Below are 22,203 nucleotides of genomic sequence, written 5' to 3'. Positions count from 1 at the left end.
AGTTCAATTAAAAACTTTCATACTAATACCAAATAAAACGGACCTTTCATTACAAAATGTCGCTTAAACCAAATAGCCTTTCACCTTCGATATGAACCGCTACGTAATAAATAGTACATTTAAACTCAAAGCATTCGTATACATCTAACCGGTCATAAAATATCGAACGCACATAAATAAGCCCAAGGTATCCTTAGATAGATTTAACCAATGATAACGTGTCCTAAATTAATTTTATTATTTTGTTTATAGTTAGTGAAATATGCAGGTTCCTCTATCTCAGTCTAACTTATCAACTATCGAATATAATCTGATGAAAATCTAAGCAAGCAATCAAGGACAGCAATAATGAACTGAGCTTGTTAATTGAACATTAGTTAAACGAATTGGAAAGCTTCTGGGGTGGTTAATCTATACATATAAATAAAATTGGAGTGTCTGTTTGTAATATTGAAATAACAGTTTTACTACATGCATATTAATATATATAAATATACGGTACAAAATAGCATTTTTTACAATTTTTGTCTGCCTGTCTGCCTGTTTGTTCCGGCTAATTTCTGGAACGGCTGGACCGATTTTGACGGGACTTTCACTGATAGGTAGCTGATGATATGAGGAGCAACTTAGGCTTTACTTTTTTTAGACTAGCTTTGCCCCGCGGCGTCACCCGCGGTACGACGGGACATAACATCGCGGGACTCAGCTATCAATAATAAAATTTAATGTTTCCGAAGCGAAGCGAGGGTGGGTCGCTAGTGAAGAATAAACAATGAGCTGAATTAAAATAATGGGTTTCTATCGCAAGCAGAACGCTACAACTAAGAACACCAGGAAAACTACATGCAGGCGTCCTGCTTAAAGGATACGATAACCGGTACACCCAAAATGATCCTAATTCGCGTCGCTTAAGTCTAAGAATTCTAACAAGGACCCTAAGCTATAAGTTGGAAAGGTACATGCAGAAGCTCCGCAACTACAATTGACTGGAGATATGGTAGAGGAACGAATCCCTTTTTACATATTGTATGACTCTTAGGCAGCAAAAGATCACTGCCCCGACAATGTTAAGAATATTTGTCCAAGAGGAGTGCCAGTTTATGCCGGATTTGGACACATCGTTCTGGAGTCGTCACGGAGAGATCCGAGTATCACAAGACTGATGTCCCACCGCCCCTTGATGTCAATAATGATGATGTTAAAAAATATTTTAAGTGTTAATTGTGAAACTTTTGCTTCAAGAAGTGACTTTTGAGACTGGGTTACATTTGGTTCCACTGTGATTAAATCGGTTATAATTTTTGTTCACTTTGATAGTAGTTTAAATTATCTACGTATTGTGCAAAGTGTGTTTTAGGCCTAACGTGTAGATAGATACCACCGTCTAACACCAACGTGCCGTCTGCTGCGAATTGATACATATTATCAATTTGAAGGATAGACAAGTATAGCTTTCAATCACATTACAATCGAGATTTCCAGTTGTTATTGAAGTGGCTACATTCACTTTAATATGTCACTTTAATATATAATAATGTTCTGGTAATGACAGGCCATGCACTAGTCTGCCTGTTTCGGTTTTAGGATTGTTTTAGCAAACACGAATTTATTTAATATGAAAATAGTTATCGCCACATAAATAAGAATAATTTATAAGAACTAGCACATCAATAAGCGAATTTGTGTTCTGTATTACCTTAAAATTAAATATATAGGCTATACTGCAATTTCGAACGAATTACGGGAAAAATTAATCAAGTCTCAATATTGTCGCTATAAATTACTTTCAGAAAATAGAGAAATGTCACTGTCTAACTTTCCGAGCATAAGCTATTCTTACGCCGACGGTTTCATTTGTTTCATACATTATTCCCATATTTTTTTTCTTATTTATTATGTAACTGTAATAAATTAATATAAAATAAACATAGGCTAAATAAAACCAGCACTTAATGCATTAATATCAGTATTTTAACCTAATAAGTACGACATTTGACCTGTACTACCCACAATAAAAAACAATGATTTGTCTATGGGTGCATTAATTCTGAAAATATAGTTATACTTTACTGTTCAATCTTTTCGTGTTAAAATTTGATTTCGTTAAAACAAATTCCGAGCCTGCGGCAACAAACTAAGGTGCCTATTACATCAAACTTACGTGCTCCCAGTAACAAAAGTTGCAAATTATAATAATATTAATAATTGGGGATTTTAGACGAGAGAGAAACTAGGAATCTTTGTTCTATCGGAACCAGAGATTCATATTCATACTTTTATACATTTAAACATATAAAAATGTAGGTACCTATTGAACAACAGATTAATCTGATGAGGGGCAGTTTAACTCACGACCCTCGGCCTAGCGACTACTACGACACTATGTCAGAATGTGTTAGGGCTTGTTTGGTAGTATGAACTGTCAAAATACGTTTAAAACAATGATTCCAATAGTACAAGAATACCATCGCCGTTATGAAATACTCAACACAGAATACATATTATATAGATAATCATAAGTATTATGTTAAAATAAATAAGAGTTCCTTTACTTGTTATTTTTACCGAACTTCCAGAGGTTCTCAATTCAAACTAAATATTTTTAAAGTCGTTTTTACTTTGTTTGCATGACGGTAGTTCTTTTTATTAGTGTTAAATGTATACATACTGTCGTAGGTTTTTCATTTTTATATGATATATTTTTTGTTGATAAACGATTCATTACGCTTGCTGTAAAACCAATAAGGACGTGTTGTTCGAGACATCGGTTACGTTCATATGCGGTTCTGTTCCTTGTGTCGTAACAGTGAATGCCGATCCGACGAGGTAGGTGCCGGGAGCCGCGCAGACGCCCTGCACTTGAACGCGGCGCGTTTCGAATTTCTCGAGATGAATACTGACGCCTATTTCTTTAGAGTCCGCGTCGGGTCCGTTGTGCAGCGCCCCCGTCCACCCGAGCTCCCTTCCAGACGTTTCCCTGAAACACATAGATATATATAGATATGCTGCCAACGTTTACTTTGAACTACAAAGGTCGAGTCGATCAATTTTACTCGAAACCACTAAAGCAATACATTTCCTGTGTTTTCTCTCCCAAGTTTTTTTTTACCTACCTATGCTGATAGCCTTGAGAATCTATTTCAGCTTCACCCTAACGTGTGTAGGTGAGCCGGTGTGTTGCTAACACTGGCCCTAGCAAGAGCAGTGTTTCGCAGAATCTACCACCGGATCGGAATCGCGACCCACTGAGAATCATATCCGGCGAGAAACTCAGTGGGCTGTTATGGGTTAATTGACTCGTCGAACCCTTCGAAGAGGACGGTGACCGGAACTCCCAAGTAAGTACACTTACTATGAACTACAAAGGCAGAGTCAATCAGTTTTATTTGAAACCACTTAAGCAGTACATTTCCTTTAGTTTTCTCTCCCAAGTACCCCGAAATTCTGGAATGAGCTTTGTATCTGCAGTTTTTGGGAGAATTTTGAGTTTTATTTTATATTTTAAACAAGGCTCAATTAGAATATGTCTAAAATTTTAATCTCATGTCCCTAAGTGAGTACATATTATAATATTAAAATTACCGTAATATATACATACATAAATATATTATGTGTTTATTTTGTTACCAGATTATCGGTGAATTTATTTGCTCAAGAAGATCTTTAATAAACGATGGACACAGACATAGCTATGGCATATTTCAAAGTTACGTTATTTGATTCCAATTTTTCCACAATATAATTTCATTACATTACGAATGGAGCCAGATCGAAATACCAAAACACACTGTGTTGTAAAAGTTTCCTACATTGGGTTCCATTAATTTAATATCATTAGTTTCGCAAAAGTTTATTTTTAAATAGATATGATTGAATAACGAACTACTAACCTGTTCTTCTGTTTGCTCATGTTTATAAACACCCTTACAGGGACTCCATAACAGTTAACGATGCTCAGTGTGACTGGAATAATACAAAGTCTTCTTTCGTTGAAATCGTGATTTATCTGTTTCGAATGCTCCATCTTGAACATTACAACGTTGTCTTTTTTAATATTTTTTTTATTTTCAGTAACGTCAAGCTTACTCTCGTTTTCATCGAGGGGTAAGGGAGGATTGTTGTCAGTAACTAATACTTTTTCTCCGTATTGCACCTTGTTGAAACAATCCAACCATAAACAATGTTGGCCGACTGCAGATCGCCCTGTCGTTTCATCTTGTGCTTTCCATCGAAGAACGAACATAGACTGGAGTAAACCAGACCTTCTTTCTATGTCTTGGTTAAATGTGTTGTCTGCTGAATCGATGAATGAAGATTTTTTGTCAATCATAAATTTAGAATATGGTGGCGATGTAATATCAGCAATAGAGTCCGGATGTCCTTCGGAAATTTTAACACAAGAAGTTTCAACTCGTCCCTCGGGAACCGCTTCGAGAATTCTGTGACCCTTAAATACAAGATGAAGTTTTTCGCGGGGCGCCAAAATGTCATTCTTGTCTCGGGCGGCGATAAGGTTTGTTATTTTCCATTGTCGACTCAAAAACGCCGCTTCCAAAAGCTCAATATTTATTTGGTCACTTTTATTTTCGGAAATATTTGATACTTCCACAGATAAGTTGACAATCTCGGCAACGCTTTCGTTAACGGTTTTAAGGCTTCGTCTCGGGTTTATAGTGATATCAACAGCGTCCTGCACAAAATACAATTATTTAAAATGAAAATAAAAATCTGAGCACTATCAACATTTCTAAATGGTAGAAAAAATCAATAGTTATTATTAAAATATTATTTGCTTAATAAAGTTATTATTAAAAGATTACTGGCAAAAAACCATTTTAAGACTATTTTATATCTTTTTACTAATACTTATGAATACAAATAGGGTAACGTCATATAATGAAAGCATTGTAAATTTGGAATTTTTGAATGGCAGTAGATATTAAATTTGACATTATCCTGATTTCTAAGCAGTCCTGATGGTGAAGCAGGTCATAGAGTCATAAGGACTAGCGTTATTAGTCGGCCTCTTTCTGCTACGTAATAATCATGTGTTTTACTTTACAGGAAATACTTTCAAAGCTTATCGGTCGCAATACAATTAAGACTGAATTTACGTATCGAAATGGACGTCGTTATGTAACAAACAGAAACGCACCACTACGTTGAATCGGAAGACGTGTCTGAGCAGTCTGTAGGGGCGGCGCTCGAGTCCGGTCTCGTAGTAGGCGAGCACGTGCAGGCGCGCGGCGGCGCAGTGCGGGCGCAGCAGCAGCACGGCCGGCCCGCAGCGCGCCGCCCGCACGTGCCGCGCCGCCGCGCGCCGCCACGCCTCCGCGCCCCTGCCGCGCTCCTCTGTAACACGACCTCTCTACTGCAGCTGCGCTCGCCAGCACGCCGTCATGCATCCATTACAATACAAATTGTATTAAAAAAACATCCCTACATTAATTACCGTAATTTGGGGGGAATAGGGACTAGGGGTAGAATAGGGACAAATCTTGGTTGTCACAATGCTTTTGTGAGATTTAAATTTGTTGAATAGAAAAGGACTTCTCAATTTTATTGGAATTGAAAAGCGTCCCGATTCCCCCCAATATACTGTAGCTCCATTTTTATTTAAGTTTCGCATCGAGACAACAAAATAGTGCATTTCGATAAAACCTGAAACGTACTAACTTAACTAGACTTTGATATTAAAAAAATAATGTAATATTGTTTTAATAAAATTTACCTGAATTTGGTGTAATTTCTCGAAACTTTTCATCGTACAAAATTTTAAAATCATCAACGACATTATCCGGCGTGACCACACTGACACATTCGGGATGCGAGACCGCGATGAAAACGTTCTTCATGTCGACGGGTCCGACATTGGTCAGTTCCACGTCTACAGTTCTTATTTCGCCACTTATTATATCTGGATTAGTCTCCGAGAAGGTCATCTAGAAACAAATACAATTTTTTTTGTTACCTATTAGTAAGCTTCAATAGGTAGCTAATAAAAGGTAAAGTAGTAAGCTTCGGTAGGCAGCGGCTTGGTTCTGCCCCTGGCATTGCTGAAGTCCATGGGCGACGGTAACCGCTCACCATCAGGTGGGCCGTATGCTCGTCTGCCTACAAGGGCAATAAAAAAAAAATAAAAAAAATAAACGATTTTTCGTAAATTTAATCCAATATTTATTCACCTGCAAACACGGCGCTTCTGGTATGACAGTAATTTCCAATCGCTTGTCCATACTTTTTACTCCAGACATTAAATCTACTTTCCCTTGTATTGAAACACCAGTACTGTTTTCAGAGGCGCCTTCTCCAGCATTTATTAATCTGTAAACAGAAAACTTTTTAATTTATAATAGTTTGACGAAAACTGTTATCGTTTCTTAACCTTAACAAAACCGTTAACTTAATTACATTTCGTTACAAAATAACGTAACTTACTTGTACGCTAATCCTTGAATGTAAACTTGTCCAACTTTCATAGGAGTTAAGGAGAATATTAATGATTTTTTACTATCCCCTTCCAAAACGACTGAAGGTAGTTTTTGCCCAACAATCACGTTACTTGCTACTTCCACTCCTTGTGCTAAAGCGATTTCATTGTAGATACTATTATTGTCATCGCTGTCACCAGACTCGTTAAGCGGTGTAAAACGCCATAGCAACTCCACGTCTTTCAGCAGAAGTGATATCTTCAAGGGATTCCATAAGGTAACAGATATCTGGATCGGTTCTATGATGAAAGAATATAATTATAAATAGAATTATGACCAATTATTAATACAAAAATAGGCAAACTATTATCATCATCATTATCCTGCCCTTCTCCAAGTCACCTGGGGTCGGCGCAACATGTTTTCTCCTTCCATACTCTTCTATCATCTACCATTTCTTCTCTCATTCCCCTCTTACCCATATCGTCTTTCATGCAATCCATCCATTTCTTCTTAGGTCTACCTCTTCCTCTATATCCTTTCACATTCATAGTTAACATTCTCTTACCAACCTCATTTTCATTTCGTCTCATCACATGTCCATACCATCCCAAACGCGCACTTCTCAGCTTCTCTGTCACAGGTGCCACTTTCAGACTTCTAACATATTCATTCCGTATTCTATCCATTCTCGTTACTCCACACATCCATCGCAACATTCGCATGCAATCGCCTTTAACCGTAAACTATTATATCTACGCTAATTGAAAAGAGCGGACTCACCTCCTTGGGGCACGAGCGGATGACAGTCCGTGGTGTCATCGTAAAGGTCTAGTGTCGGCTTGAATATCATAGGCACGGCGCCGCGCGCTACCTGCACCAGCATCTCCTCCAGCGTGCGCCAGACGCGCTCCTCGTGCGGGTCGCGGCGCGGCGCCTGCACGCACAGCGACGTCGCGCCGCAGCGCCGCGGCGACGACAGCGGCGCCGGGCCCGCGCACGCCACGCGCGTCATGCTCACCTCCGCCACCGGCAGCGGCAACTTCTCCAGCCTGCTCCGACGCTCCTCGCTACTCTCTTGCCATTGCTGCGTGAAAGTCTATTAATTAGTTCATTGTTCATTCTTTATAAGTGACTAGCTTTTGTCCGCGACTTCGTCCGCGTGGAATAGTTCACAAATAATACTTTATTTTAGAACAAATTTGGTTAGCATAAAAAACGTTATAGTGAGCCAACCTTGACATATAAACATATGCTGTTGCGGACTTTTTTTACATCTTTTAAAGGGGAACAATTCTGTCATACATTATTTTATCGAAACTTTAACTGTTTCTGCAGCGCACGCAGCGGAAGCTCTCAAAAGGTAAAAAAACCCGATTTTGAAACATTCTTTATTGGTGCTCCGCTGGTATTGGTCTTAGCGTGATGTTATATAGCCTATAGCCTTCCTCGATAAATGGGCTATCTAACACTGAAACATTTTTTCAACCAGTAGTTCCTGAGATTAGCGCGTTCAAACAAACAAACTCTTCAGCTTTATAATATTAGTAAAGATATGTTAAAATTGAAAACTGAAATATTAGAATAAGCGTTCCTTTTGAGTGTTGTTTCGTACCACACGTCATAGTCGTAGTTAGTATAATATTGAACATATTTATTTCCTACCATTATGTGACTATACGTATTTTTATTAGCTTTCTGCTTATTCTGAGATGTCTATGTTATAGATTGTGTTCTATGTGTTACCAATAATACCATCTATCAATAAAAAGATCTTGATTCAGGACGAATCTCTCATTTATCAGTGGTCAATAGTTAATTTTACATGTAGCCAGTCTACACTCATTTCTCAATGTAGAACTACAGTCAAACCTGGGTAAGTGAGAACTGGATAAGGGAGAAAACTCTATATGTGAGAGTAAGAGCCAGGACCAGTCATTTTAAGCTCCTAAAATCTCTATTAGAGAGAAACAGAAACCTCTGTAAGAGTCGTTTTTCCCTCTTGGACTTCCGTAAGTGAGACTGCTACTTATCTATACGTCTATAAGTGACAGTCGAGCTTTATTTATTTATATTATGTAGGAGGAACAAATGAAAAAACAAATTACAAATTAACATCTGCTATTTTATGACTCATTCTTAACTTTTGTGGAACTTCCTACCATTGTTTTTGAATTGTTTTCTCGTCAATATTGAACATATTTTATTTCGTGGAACAAAATAACGTTGATATTTTATCGCATTCTTTTCGAATGGACACGTGTGCCTGTGTACCGTCCTGTTTGTCGGACTTACTCAGTTTATCGTTAATCAATTGCGAAGAAAAGTTCTGCATCATGTCAAAACGGAAAATTCAAGTACTGTCATTAAGTGATAAACTTAAATAGTGAATGCGTTTGAATCCGGAAAATCGCGAAATGAAATTCAGAGGGAGCATTAGCGAGAAACTCGGGTTAGTGAGAAACCTCTATAAGCGAGAATGAGATTGTGCTCCCTTGAACTCTCATTTATCCAGGTTTGACTGTATACTCTACTACCGGTCCATAAACGATAAATGCCGTAGTACCTATACATTCGACATTGGCGGAATCAGAGTGCCCGTTTCTTTCCGCAATAATGGAGTAACGATATTAATATAATAATAATAATAATAAATCAAACATATTTAAATGTTGTTGAAGAATACCTGATGTGCATGCATGTACTCTCTCAAGAAGGCTTCTTGCTGGGCAGGCGGTTGCGGCGGGTGAGGCGCGAGCGGCGCGGCCAGCCACTGCACGGCGTCGTGCGCCCGTCGCAGCGCGCCCGCGAGCCGGCCCAGCGCGAACTGGACATGGTCCGTCGCTAGCCGCCATCCGCTTCCGCTGTAAACCTGTTCGAATATAACCATGTTATATTTTTATTGCCGGTTTAGGCAGATGAGCATACGGCCCACCTGATGGTGAATGGTTACCGTCGCCCGTGGACTTCAGCAATGCCAGGGGCAAAGCCAAGCTGCTGCATACCGTTAAGTACTCTCCACAAGCATCGTTTGAAGAAGGACATGTCATAGCGCTCGGGGAACAACGTGTAGGGGAGCTCATTCCAAAGTCGAATCGTACGTGGCAAAAAAGATCTCTGGAAACGCACTGTGAATAAACGCAGTGGCTCCAGGTAGTATGGATGAACTCTACTGCGGTGGCGGGCGGGGCGATGGTAAATTATACTTAAGATCTTAGAACTGATATCTCAGGGTGGGTGGCGCATTTGCGTTGTAGATGTATATGGGCTGCAGTAACCACATAACACCAGGTGGGCTATGAGATCGTCCAACCATCTAAGCGCAAGTACCGGTCATGTTTGTAAATACTTTGACATTGGCAAAATCAATGCCAAAGGCCAAATTCTTTATATAAAAAAAAAACCATCAAAGCATTTAAAAAAAAAACGTGATGATGGGATCATCTCAAACAATTCCTCAGAGCATAGAGCACATTATTATAATCATGACAGATGAAAACTGAGGTTATCTTATAGGCATCCTCACCTGGTGAGCTTGTTTGTAACATCGATAGGCGTGCTTCTTTTGGCCCGCTTTCGAAAACCTGTGCCCGGCCAAAACCATATGAAAAGCGTATTTTCTACACATGGCTTTCGTGCCTGGTCCCGACAGGAAACAAAGTGCAGCTTGTTCCAAAAGCATAGCACTACGAAGGTCGCTGTCCTCTGATGTCATGCGTATCAATTGTTTAGCGGCTTCACCGTGAAGTCCACTGCTAGTCAAACAAATCACCGACAGCAACGTCGCTCGAACAGCATACTGTACCATTCTGAAAGAACACAATAGGTTTAGTACACAGTAAAATAATAAAAAAAAACAGTGGAATTATAGAAGAGCTTGTTAGCATCCAGTGAGAAGAGAATACAACAGATCCGGATCGCAAATGATAATCGCTTCGCAATCGAAAGTGTTATAGGAAGAAGTGGCATAACTGGCAGACCGCATCCACGACGTTGCGCCGTGCTTTGGCATCCACATCGCGGCCTCTAAAATCGCCGAGCAGTAGCGCGAGGCAGATCAGTCTGATATTAAGACGAAAGGGACAAACACTTTCTCTTTCTGATGTAGGCAGACTTTCACAACCCATGCATAAGTCTGGCAACGGTAATATACAATGGTAATGTATGATAATGAGAACGTTCGTGATCCAAAAGGTAGAACTCAAACTATTTTTTTTATTTTATTCCTACCTATGCTGATAGCCTTGAGGCTATTTCAGTTTCTCCTTGACATGTAGGTGAGCTCACGGGGCTCAAACCGGGTGTGTTGCTAACACTGACCCTAGCAAGAGCAGTGCTTCGCAGAATCAACCACCGGATCGGAAACGCGACCCACTGAGAAGATCCGGCGAGAAACTCAGTGGGCTGTGTCTATGGGTTAATTTACTCGTCGAGCCCTTCGTCGCAAGTGGCGAAGACGGTGACCGGCGCTTGAGGTACCTAAAAGCACCGTTAATGGATCGGGAGGATCCGTAATGACGTGTTTAGGGCCTCAAACCAAACTACACGAAAGACGGTACCACTGTAAATTAGGAGATCGAGTCAAACACTACCAGAGAAAAGTAAGTCAGTGATTGCGGCCTACGACTGCCCGAGTGTCGACCAATTATTTGTAGTAGATAGTAACTAGCTGACTATCCGCTGATTTGTAAGCGAAGTAAATTGTCCCTTCGTAATAAGGTGACTCTCTACAAAACTTGCATACGTCCGGTCATGACCTATGCAAGTAGTGTTCGCTCAGGCGGCCCGCACTAACTTAAAACCCTTTCAAATTATTCAATCCCGTTTTTGCAGGATAGGCGCCGAAGCACCGTGGTTCGTGCGGAACATGGATCTTCACGACGACCAGGAACTTTTTTCCATCAATAAGTATGTTCAGTCGGCATCAGTACACCATTTCGAAAAAGCGGCGCAGCACGATAACTGTCGTGGCCGCCGGTAACTGCATTCCCGATCCTGCGGACCGAACGGTAAACAGTTACCGTCGCCCTATACATGCCACTTCGGATCCTCCGGATCCACTATCGGTGCTTTTAGGGTCCCCCAAACACCTGTCACCATTGTCGTCGAACCGGTCGTTTGCTAAATAACCTTCGTAATAACTCAATAAAATGTTTTATTATTTAAATTTCTGGCGGTTTCAATTTACCTGCAAGTATTAAGATATGTAACGATGCTTTCTTCTAAATATCCATGAGTTTTACGATTGGAATCACCAGCCATAAAGGCACTTATTGCAGCCATTTCGAGTGCACCCGCGTAACAGAGCCACGCGCTGTCCGCATAGAACTCTCTTTTGGCAGTGTGGTAGGTATCGAAAGCCCGCTGCCATTGCCCGCACAAAAACCAAAGATCGCCCAAACGTCGTAACTGTAGTTCGGGACAGTCATTTGTGTATCTTAAAAAATATAAACACAAGTGATAAATAGTTAAAATATATTGATATTTTTCTTCTTTTTTTCAGTCCACTGACATCTACTGCTAAAGATAGCCCCCCTCATGATAAATACTTTAAAAAAATCAGTGAAATTAAAAACCAAAAATAAATAAGCTTCAAAGAAAATCGAGTACTTACACAACTGCACTATTTCCGGTAGCATTTCCACCTTTACCAGTGCCGAACCATCTTTTTGTAGCAGAGAGAAGCGATCTACTTACTCCTTTTCTGTTGGCTACCTAAATTAATATAACTATTTGTTTAACATTTGTCGATTTGATTGTTGACTAGGCAACTGTTACTTAATTGTTTATAGTACTTTCGGACTTCCATAAACTTTAACCGGTTTAAGGACCCGGAGCAGGGCAGCCGTTTCATTAATGTAATTGAGATCTTAATCTCATGCCTCAAGGTTTAAAACGGCATTCACGTTCTCGTGCCTGTGGCCCCCAGAAGCAAGTCTGCCCATCTTATATGTAAAGTTACTATGTACATATAATGAGTATTACTAAAGCTGCTTTTAAGTTAATTTAATTTCTTTGTAATTATGGGATATAAGTTTGAATCCTTGCAAATAAATTCGAATATAAAATTTCGATTGAAATTCGTTCTTTTATAGATTATAGACCAACCATATCATTATCAACACCAACGACCTTTAACTACGGTTACCTTCATACGCATATATAAAATATGTTACAAGAATTTCCTGCATGATCAATAAATGATAGATTTTTTTTCTAGAATATTACTAAGGATAAAATATTATTGTTAGTACTGTGAACCTACTGATTCAGATAGCTGGGAGATTTGCTTTTCTATGTACGGCAGCAAGGCTTTTGATGCATATTCTTGAAGGAATTTTTTGATGGCCTCTATATCGTTGTTGTTTAAAGCAGCCCCATGAACTTCAGTAGACAAATCAATTCCTTTTGCGCTGACGCTAACACTCTCTACACTGCCAGAAAACGAATGGGTCTGAAACATTTTCGACGAATCAATTTAGGTGGATATTCAAAATAAGATAAACCTTTGAACAAAACTATATAAATAGGCAAAAAATTGAAGTTTTAGTACATTATTTCATCATACATTATAATAATGTAAATGTAGTATAATAATATGTTATTTGAAATTTACTATGCTATGGATCTGAAAAACATTGTGCAAAATATGTTGGTATTTTGATTTCGACATAGGTAAAATAAGATAAACATATTAAGATTATAATCTTATAAAATTTCCACCACACAATTTTACTGGTGGTAGGACCTCTTCTGAGCCCGCGCGGGTAGATACCACCGCCCTGCCTATTTCTGCCGTGAAGCAATAATGCGTTTCGGTCTGAAGGGTAGGGCAACCGCTGTAACTGTACTGAAATCTTAGAACTTATATCTCAAGGTGGGTGGCGCATTTAAGTTGTAGTTGTCTATGGGCTCCAGTAACCACTTAACCCCAGGTGGGCTGTGAGATCGTCCACACATCTAAGCAATAAAAAAAAAAGTTCTATAAAAGATAAGCACTTCCTAATATTATAAAATAAATAGTAGGTATATTTTTTGTCTTTATGAGTTCCTATACCGTTCACCTAATTGTGGTGTAACTTAGTACAGTCACGGCCGGATTTAGAGGAATGGAGACCTCGGGGCAACAGCGGAACGGATGCCCCTTGGGCCCCACATTATTTTCCAAACAAAATGAGCGATTTTTTTTCAGTCGAATTTTCCAATAAATAATTTATTGTGAAACCACGTAGATTCCCTTAGTATTTAACAAACATACATAAATATAAACGGAGACAAGAGTTATCTGAAATTAAATTTTAGTGTTAACTTTAAGTAAAACAGAGAAAAAAAGAATATCGACGGAGAAAGAAAAGATGTTTACTAGTGTTTACTTGTCGGAATTTGAAAGATTTTTTTTCCAGTCTCTATTGTGGGAGCTCTCCGTTTGTGGAGGCCCCGGGACTTTCACCCCGGTTACCCTCCCTTAAATGCAGCCCTGAGTACAGTAGTTGTCGGTAGTTCTAAGAAGGTCATAGAATATCATAGTTCCACGTATGTCGTACGACAGGGGGCGCGTGAATAATTTAACGATAGTCACGGCGGGGCGTGACTGGGTTCTACTAGTATTAATACGAGGGCTGCACTAAAAGTATCGGGAATGGAATATTTCCACTGTTCCTGTCATATTAAAATCTTTTTAATTGAAAACTCCTTGGTTTCAAAAATCGAATACCATTTATTTATTTAAAAAAAGATTCTCGGTCTTGTCGCGAGGTTTTGTCAAACTTGTTTAGTCGTTGAGAAAATGGAATTGACTCGAGAAAATTCAAGAGCGATGATTTATTATGACTTTCGAAGTGGTTTAACACAAAAACAGTGTGTTGACCGGATAATTTCTGCATTTGGTGATAAAGCCCCATCCAAAACCACAATTTATTGCTGGTTTGCTGAGTTTCAACGTGGACGTGTCAAGCTCAGTGATGATCCCCGTCAAGGTCGTCCAAAAACTGCAGTCACCCAAGAAAACGTTGATGCTGTGCGTAAGCTGATTGAGGAAGATCGACATGTGACATACCGCGAAATTCAGGCAACTTTAGACATTGGCATGAGTCAAATACAAATAATCTTGCATGAACAATTAGGTGTAAAAAAGTTGTTTTCCCGATGGATACCGCATTCGCTCTGTGAAGAGCAAAAAGCGGCTCGCGTTACTTGGTGCGTCAGAACTCTCGAAAGATTCCACGCAGGATTCTCAAATGCTGTATACAACATTGTATCAGGTGACAAATCCTGGGTATATGCGTACGAACCCGAAACAAAAAACCAGTCACGAGTTTGGGTGTTCGAAACGAAAATGAGTTAAAGCCAACAAAAATTGTTCGTTCACGGAGTGTTGCAAAAAAAATGGTGGCCACGTTTGTCTCCAAAACCGGCCATGTTATGACTATTCCTCTTGAGGGACAAAGAACGGTTAATGCAGAATGGTATGCTAGCATTTGTTTGCCACAGGTCGTTTCTGAACTCCGTAAAGAGAACTGCAACCGCCGCATCATCCTCCATCACGACAATGCGAGTTCTCACACCGCGCACAGAACAAGAGTTTTTAGAGCAAGAAAACATAGAATTATTAGACCAACCGCCGTACAGCCCCGACCTAGGCCCTAATGATTTCTATACTTTCCCTAAAATAAAGAATAAATTGCGTGGACAGAGATATTCATCACCTGAAGAAGCTGTGGACGCCTACAAAACGGCCATTTTGGAGACCCCAACTTCCGAATGGAATGGTTGTTTCAATGATTGGTTCCATCGTATGGAAAAATGTGTCAAATTTCGCGGAGAATACTTCGAAAAGCAATAAATACATTTTTAAATAGTAATGTTGTGTCACTTCATTAATTCCCGAAATTTTCAGTGCCGCCCTCGTATTATAATAACTTTGTTTTTAACATGTCAACCGTCCATTGAATATATTTACTTTATTTAAGGATAAGAATTTTACTTTGCATTTTAGGATCTCCCCCTACCTGCAAACTGTTGGCATTGTCATAAACATCTGTTTCTGGGCTTGTCAGTGGGTGCACACTCTCTTGTACTGACCCTGTTAATGTGTCTTCACCTTAATAAAACGAGAGCATAATTGTTTCTATTAATTTGATATCTAATTAATAGCTGTTAGTATTGTGTATCGACATAGCAATCTTTTCAAATTTAAACTTTTCGTGTTAATCAAACGTAACTAGGTACTATCTGTATTTTGTAATAGAATTATGTTTCCTATAGGTAATTAATTTTAATCCAAAAACTATATTAATATATTTGTGATAGGTATGACAAAATTGTGATTTTTTTGGCTTAGTCGTCATCCGTGACTACGAAAACTGGAAAAGTAAGAAATAATTTTACGACGATAAAAAACGCGAGTTTAAACCGTAGAGGTGGCTTTAATTATGTCTATGACTCACGAAAGGCTCAGCAAATACTGTATTTAAGCCTATTCAATATTTTCCAGATATAAATAAGCGTAACTGAAGCTACTTAAGGTCACGTGACTAAAACACTTAGGAGTGTGCCTAGGGCGAGTTTTTTAACGTTTGCCACTAGGGACGCTGTTCCAACTCCATACATTGTATATTTGAGTTCACTTTTACGCTATCGAGAACGTTAAAAACTAGCACTAAGTACACAGAGCACGCGGCGTCACGTTTTGTAGATTTGAAACACCTACAACTTAGACATAAAAACTTATAACCCTAAAATTAACCTTAACAAAAAATCGGACAGTTTTAAAAATCGTGCCGTCAACGACAACAACAACCGATTTAAAGATTGGCTGCGCAAAGAAATATTTGGGAAATAAAATTTACAACTTCTTTGTAATGATTACTATATCTTTGTGTAGTGATATGCTCAAAATTTAAAATCAACACTAACCTCTTTCAATGTTTTGAGATGGAAATATAGGGGCTTGTTCTGCTGGCGTTGTTGCTAAATTCGAGAGGGTAGAAGCTACGTCACTCTGAAATCGAATACGTAAAGTATACGCAATATACATAATTAACCAACTTACCATGAAATTAATTATATTAATGCTATTATACTGGTAATCGGTTCAGAAGCTATAAACCTTTTTTTGCATATGTTTCGTTTCTACCTCATATCTTAAGGTGAGTGATGGCATTCTCGTTTTGATGTCCTCGGATAACCTTGGATAACCACTTTACACCACGTGAGCCGTGAGCTGTTTCATTCGCTACGCAATGAATAAAGCCGTAACAGTTTGTTTGTAACGCGTTACGCATCGTACCTCTACGATGCAGAAATACACAGACACAGTGCGTCCCTACTTTCCTTTACCTAAGATGAAAACTATGCGCACATTATGCTAGACTGTCGTAAAAGTGAAACTGGGCTTTTTAAGATGACACCTTGCTCACACTCTAGGTTGGTTTTGTTACATTAAATAAAGAAAACTATTCAAATATTTTTGTTATAGTGTTAAGAAGCTATCTAGTATGTCTTTGCATTTAATTCAAATTTATAATTTATATTTGTGTCTACCACGTTTCTTTTTGAATATTAAAATTGTGTCACACCTAATTCTCATTTATTTGGACACTTTATTTTAATCTAGATAAATAGTAATTTAATTATGTTTTTAATGCCCTGATAGGCAAACGGCCAGACAGCCCATCTGATGATGAGTGGTTACTGTGGCTTATGGACGTTAGCAATCCCAGGGGAAAACCCATGTCACTGCCTACCAAAAATTTTAATTAGTTTCATACTGTCATAGAAAAATTTACATACGGTGGAATCTGGAGATCTCTTAATATACTGGCTCCATAAATCTGCAGGTACATTAGCATCTGACGTACTTTTAGAATTAATGGGAAGCATAAAACAACTATTAGGTCCAAAAGCATGTTTCAACGTGTCAAATACAGCATCAGCCCTTTAACATAAATAAAATACAATGGCATTAACTTAAATAATTTTCGATATTATATCACATTCCAGCGGCGGAATTCACATTGTGGTGGATTTCAGTAAGAACCTAACATCAGTTGAGCCGCACTCTCATCTGACCATCTATATTATTGACGGAAATAAAGAACATACCTTTCTTTTGAAACAACAGATACATCATGAAGTAGTAAATATGTTTTCAGAATACAATTGTTGAACCATTTAGGTAATTTTGGTGGCATTACATTCTGTAGTTGGGCATATTGTTGATTCAGGCCATTGAAAGTGTCCACAACATTTTCGTCATCAGTTGTTCCCACAATAATACATGACAGGAAATGTTTTGTGAATTCATGGTCAGATGGAAATTGCACATCTAGGTATGTTTCCCTCCAAGCATCAAACCAATGTGTTGATTGGGGTATTAAAAAACTTCGACCAGCTAAAATATGTGTTAAAAAAATATTATTTTTCATTATTATTTTAATGTTTTTCAACAAAATCAAAACACTCTTCAATTGCTAAACTAAGCATAATTCATCTCCCATAGACAAATACTATAAAATCTACTTAAAATATTGATTTTAAAATTAAATTGCATTTTGATACTTATATACACATAAATATGTAGGTATTTTTTAGAATTGCATGGTTTATTTATTTTTGGTAAACTAACTACTGTTTAGAAATTTCCACGGTTTGTAAGTTCCACAAGGTGAATTATCCTTTTGACATTCAAAATCAGTCCTTGCTGCATTGATGCAATGGGTGATTTACCCTTCAAACCAGAAAGGATGTTGGCTTTATATACAGAATTCATATCACTTAAGGAAAGAACAAAAGGATAGGAAGCTGCTTAGAGTTTGCTGACTCATTTTGTGAGTCCTCTTGTGAGTCCGCACGAGTAGGTACCACCACCCTGCCTATTCTGTCGTGAAGCAGTAATGCGTTTCGGTTTAAAGGGTGGGGCTGCCGTTGTAACTATTCTGAGACCTTAGAACTTATATCTCAAGGTGTGTGTCGCATTTAACTTGTAGATATATATGGGCTCCAGTAACCACTTAACACCATGTGGGCTGTGAGCTCGTCTACACATCTAAGCAATAAAAAAAAATTTCACATTTAAATGCTCACCTAATTCAACAGATATAGTTTTGTCATTGTAATTATAAAGAACAGCATTATTGAGCTGTCTTCTAGCCTCAGTAGGCTGTAGGGGTTTCCAGTTCACATCTCTCACAATTAGCTTCATATTTTTTATGACACAAGTATTGCCACCAGGTTCACGGAACTGACCTGAACAAATTAAAAAAAAATGTGTGTTTTATAATGGCGATGCTCCATTCTATTATATTAGTATATATAAATAAAAGGTGTGATTGACTTCTTCACTACTTACAATATTTATTTAGCAAGAGTAATGCAGTTTTCTTAATTAAATTTTATGATTTATTGAAGGTAAATCTATTGCATATTATATTGTTTCTTAAGATATTGACTTACCATTTGACTACTGTACCTACAAATTTCATCATAAAATTTTATACTAGAATGCCATTACTACAATACTGCAATACTTTAATTTTTCTTTGGTAGGGAACCATTTGAGGGGAGAAATCAAACATCTTTAATATCTTAGAAAATATAGTAGAAGTCAAAATTGAGATAGTCAATTTCATATGAAAGAGTCTAACAGAATGGCATGGATTGTGTGGAACCAAAAGCTGGCTCAGTATTTTCAGAAATATTTTTATTCAAGTAATGTAATTGAATTCTACATGTGATGGTTGTGTTCTTTATAAATATAAAATAAATAATGGAAAAATGTATCCCTCCTTAAAGTATCCCATATTTTAAGCAGCTATATGAAAGATAGATTATTGGCAGATAATAAAGATGTTGTTTTACTTGAAGGTATTCAAGATTTGTTTACCTTCCCAATCCAAATTGCAAAATGGTTGTAATAATTCAGGAAACGTTACATTATTTTTCGACACAATATTTTCAACCTTTTGACTGCATAGTACTGCAACTATAGGCGAAAATGAACTCTGAATAAACTCTTGGGCTGTTTTTCCAGTTCTAGCCATTTTTGATAATGTTTTTTTATGCGGGTGCTGAATAAATGAAGTATAGCTTAATATAAATATGTACAGTTAACTGAATATGTACATGTTATTTTGAAAACACTTTCAAATATGTAAGTTATTAAAAATCACTTTGTATTTTGTAAATATGATAGGTAGTAGTAGTTTTATTTTTCCAAACGGAAAGGCAAGGATATCGCTCCATACAGCCTGATCTTTTTTTTCATGAAGTATGATATGAAATTAAGCTGATTAATTTAATATTGTATACATATATTATTATTATATTTTGTAGTCGTCATGGCCTAACGGAAAGACGTCCGGTGCATTCGTGTTGAAGCGATGCACCGGTGTTCGAATCCCGCAGGCGGGTACCAATTTTTCAAATGAAATACGTACTCAACAAATGTTCACGATTGTCTTCCACGGTGAAGGAATAACATCGTGTAATAAAAATGAAACCCGCAAAATTATAATTTGCGTAATTACTGGTGGTAGGACCTCTTGTGAGTCCACGCGGGTGGGTACCACCACCCTGCCTATTTCTGCCGTGAAGCAGTAATGCGTTTCGGTTTGGAGGGTGGGGCAGCCGTCGTTACTATACTTGAGACCTTAGAACTTGTATCTCAAGGTGGGTGGCGCATTTACGTTGTGGATGTCTATGGGCTCCAGTAACCACTTAACACCAGGTGGGCTGTGAGCTCGTCCACCCAACTAAGAAATAAAAAATAAAAAAATTAAATATGGCATGGCATAATATGAAATGAATTGAAATCAGATGAGATGATATGATATGGGATATTTTTATGATAATTGATAATATGGAGTGAAATGAAATGAAGAATTTGAGACATTAATCAACTGGGATGAAATTAAATGAAATGATATGAGATGATATGGGACGAAATATAATCTCAGTATGCCAGCAGGAGTGGAGACCGCGCAGCGGAAGACGTAACGTGGGACGCCCCCTGGCTAGATGGTGCGATGACCTCCGCACGGTGGCCGGCAAGAAGTGGATGAGGAGAGCAGCAGACCGGGCTCAGTGGTGTAGATTGGGAGAGGCCTATGTCCAGCAGTGGACGACTGTGGGCTGTTGATGATGATGATGATAATGATGCCAGCAGGGATGCTGCACACCTCCAGCGGTCCGCATACGTGGCATGGGATGATGCCAGGAGACGTCGGGATCCTAACATCTCGGGGAAAAGCGGAAATTTATCGCCGCTTCCAGGTCCTACAAGAAGGTTATTGCCAGAGCGAAGTCGGAGTACGTTGCTAGAGTTGGCGAGCGACTATACAGCTATCCCTCCGGGAGCCGTGCTTTTTGGTCGCTCGCCAAAGCTGCAGAAGGAAACTTTTGCAGGTCTAGTCTCCCACCGTTGCGCAAGTCCGATGATCCTGGCTCACAGTACGAAAGAGAAGGCTGACCTTCTGGTCAAACTCTTCGGCTTGAACTCGACCGTGGACGACGAGGGTGCCACACCACCGAACATCCCCCGGTGTGATAGCTCCCTGCCGGGAGATCTGCTTCACACAGTGTGCAGTCAGGCGGGAGCACCGACTCCTGGACGTCCATAAGTCGAGTGAGCCAGACGGCAGGCACCCCCGCAGTGGTTCTGAGAAAACGTGTGCCCCTGAGCTGACACCTACGCTAACGCGTTTGTATCGCCTCTCTTATTGCACTAACAGGGTTCCGTCTTCATGGAAGACCGCCCACGTCCACCCTATCCCCTAAAAGGGTAACCGATCAGACCCATCAAGCTATAGGCCTATCGCGATAACTTCCTTGCTATCCAAGATGATGGAGCGAATAATAAATACACAACTCCTGAAGTATCTTTAAGATCGCCAGCTGATCAGTGACTGACAGTACGGTTTCCGTCACGGTCGCTCAGCTGGCGATCTTCTTGTATACCTTACTCACAGGTGGGCTGAAGCCTTGGAGAGCAAGGGCGAGGCTCTTGCTGTGAGCCTTGATATCGCGAACAGGGTCTGGCATAGGGCACTTCTGTCGAAGCTACCATCTTACGGAATCCCCGAGGGACTCTGCAAGTGGATCGCTAGCTTTTTGAATGGGCGGAGCATCACGGTCGTTCTAGATGGTGACTGCTCTGATACCATGACCATTAACGCTGGCGTTCCACAAGGTTCAGTGCTCTCCCCCACGCTTTTCATCCTGTATATCAATGACATGCTGTCTATTGATGGTATGCATTGCTATGCGGATGACAGCACGGAGGAGGCGCGATATATCGGCCATCAGAGTCTCTCTCGGAACGTGGTGCAAGAGAGACGATCAAAACTTGTGTCTGCAGTGGAGAACTCTCTGGGGCGAGTCTCCGAATGGGGTAAATTGAACTTGGGTCAATTCAACCCGTTGAAGACACAAGTTTGCGCGTTCACTGCGAAAAAGGACCCCTTTGTCATGGCGCCGCAATTCCAAGGAGTATCCCTGCAACCTTCCGAGAGTATCGGGATACTTGGGGTCGACATTTCGAGTGATGTCCAGTTTCGGAGTCATTTGGAAGGCAAAGCCAAGTTGGCGTCCAAAATGCTGGGAGTCCTCAACAGAGCGAAGCGGTACTTTACGCCTAGACGTAGACTTTTGCTTTATAAAGCACAAGTCCGGCCTCGCGTAGAGTACTGCTCCCATCTCTGCGCCGGGGCTCCTAGCTTCTTCCATTTGACTCCATAGAAGAGGGCCGTTCGGATTGTCGATAATCCCATCCTCA

The 22,203-nt window shown here is 39.4% G+C and overlaps 1 protein-coding gene across 1 annotated transcript; it reads right to left on the bottom strand.

The window, feature by feature from the left end:
• Positions 1-1,278: 1,278 nt before the first annotated feature.
• Positions 1,279-19,628, bottom strand: l(3)76BDm (trafficking protein particle complex subunit 8 homolog l(3)76BDm). Its single transcript, XM_028180959.2, has 18 exons — positions 19,315-19,628; positions 18,516-18,677; positions 17,535-17,823; positions 17,223-17,367; positions 16,347-16,431; positions 15,440-15,531; positions 12,697-12,885; positions 12,046-12,146; positions 11,620-11,868; positions 9,958-10,240; positions 9,118-9,303; positions 7,215-7,518; positions 6,439-6,730; positions 6,186-6,324; positions 5,732-5,942; positions 5,156-5,352; positions 3,891-4,690; positions 1,279-2,977 (listed from the first exon to the last, which is right to left on the bottom strand). Exons 1-18 carry the CDS (start codon positions 19,469-19,471, stop codon positions 2,722-2,724), a joined length of 4,137 nt encoding a protein of 1,378 aa, XP_028036760.2. The 5' UTR covers positions 19,472-19,628; the 3' UTR covers positions 1,279-2,721.
• Positions 19,629-22,203: the final 2,575 nt, after the last annotated feature.

Source organism: Bombyx mandarina, chromosome 05, assembly GCF_030267445.1.
Source record: "Bombyx mandarina strain Sakado chromosome 05, ASM3026744v2".
NCBI classification, from domain to species: domain Eukaryota; kingdom Metazoa; phylum Arthropoda; class Insecta; order Lepidoptera; family Bombycidae; genus Bombyx; species Bombyx mandarina.
Note: the sequence above shows the minus strand (reverse complement) of the source record. Positions and strands in the feature narration are given on the sequence as shown.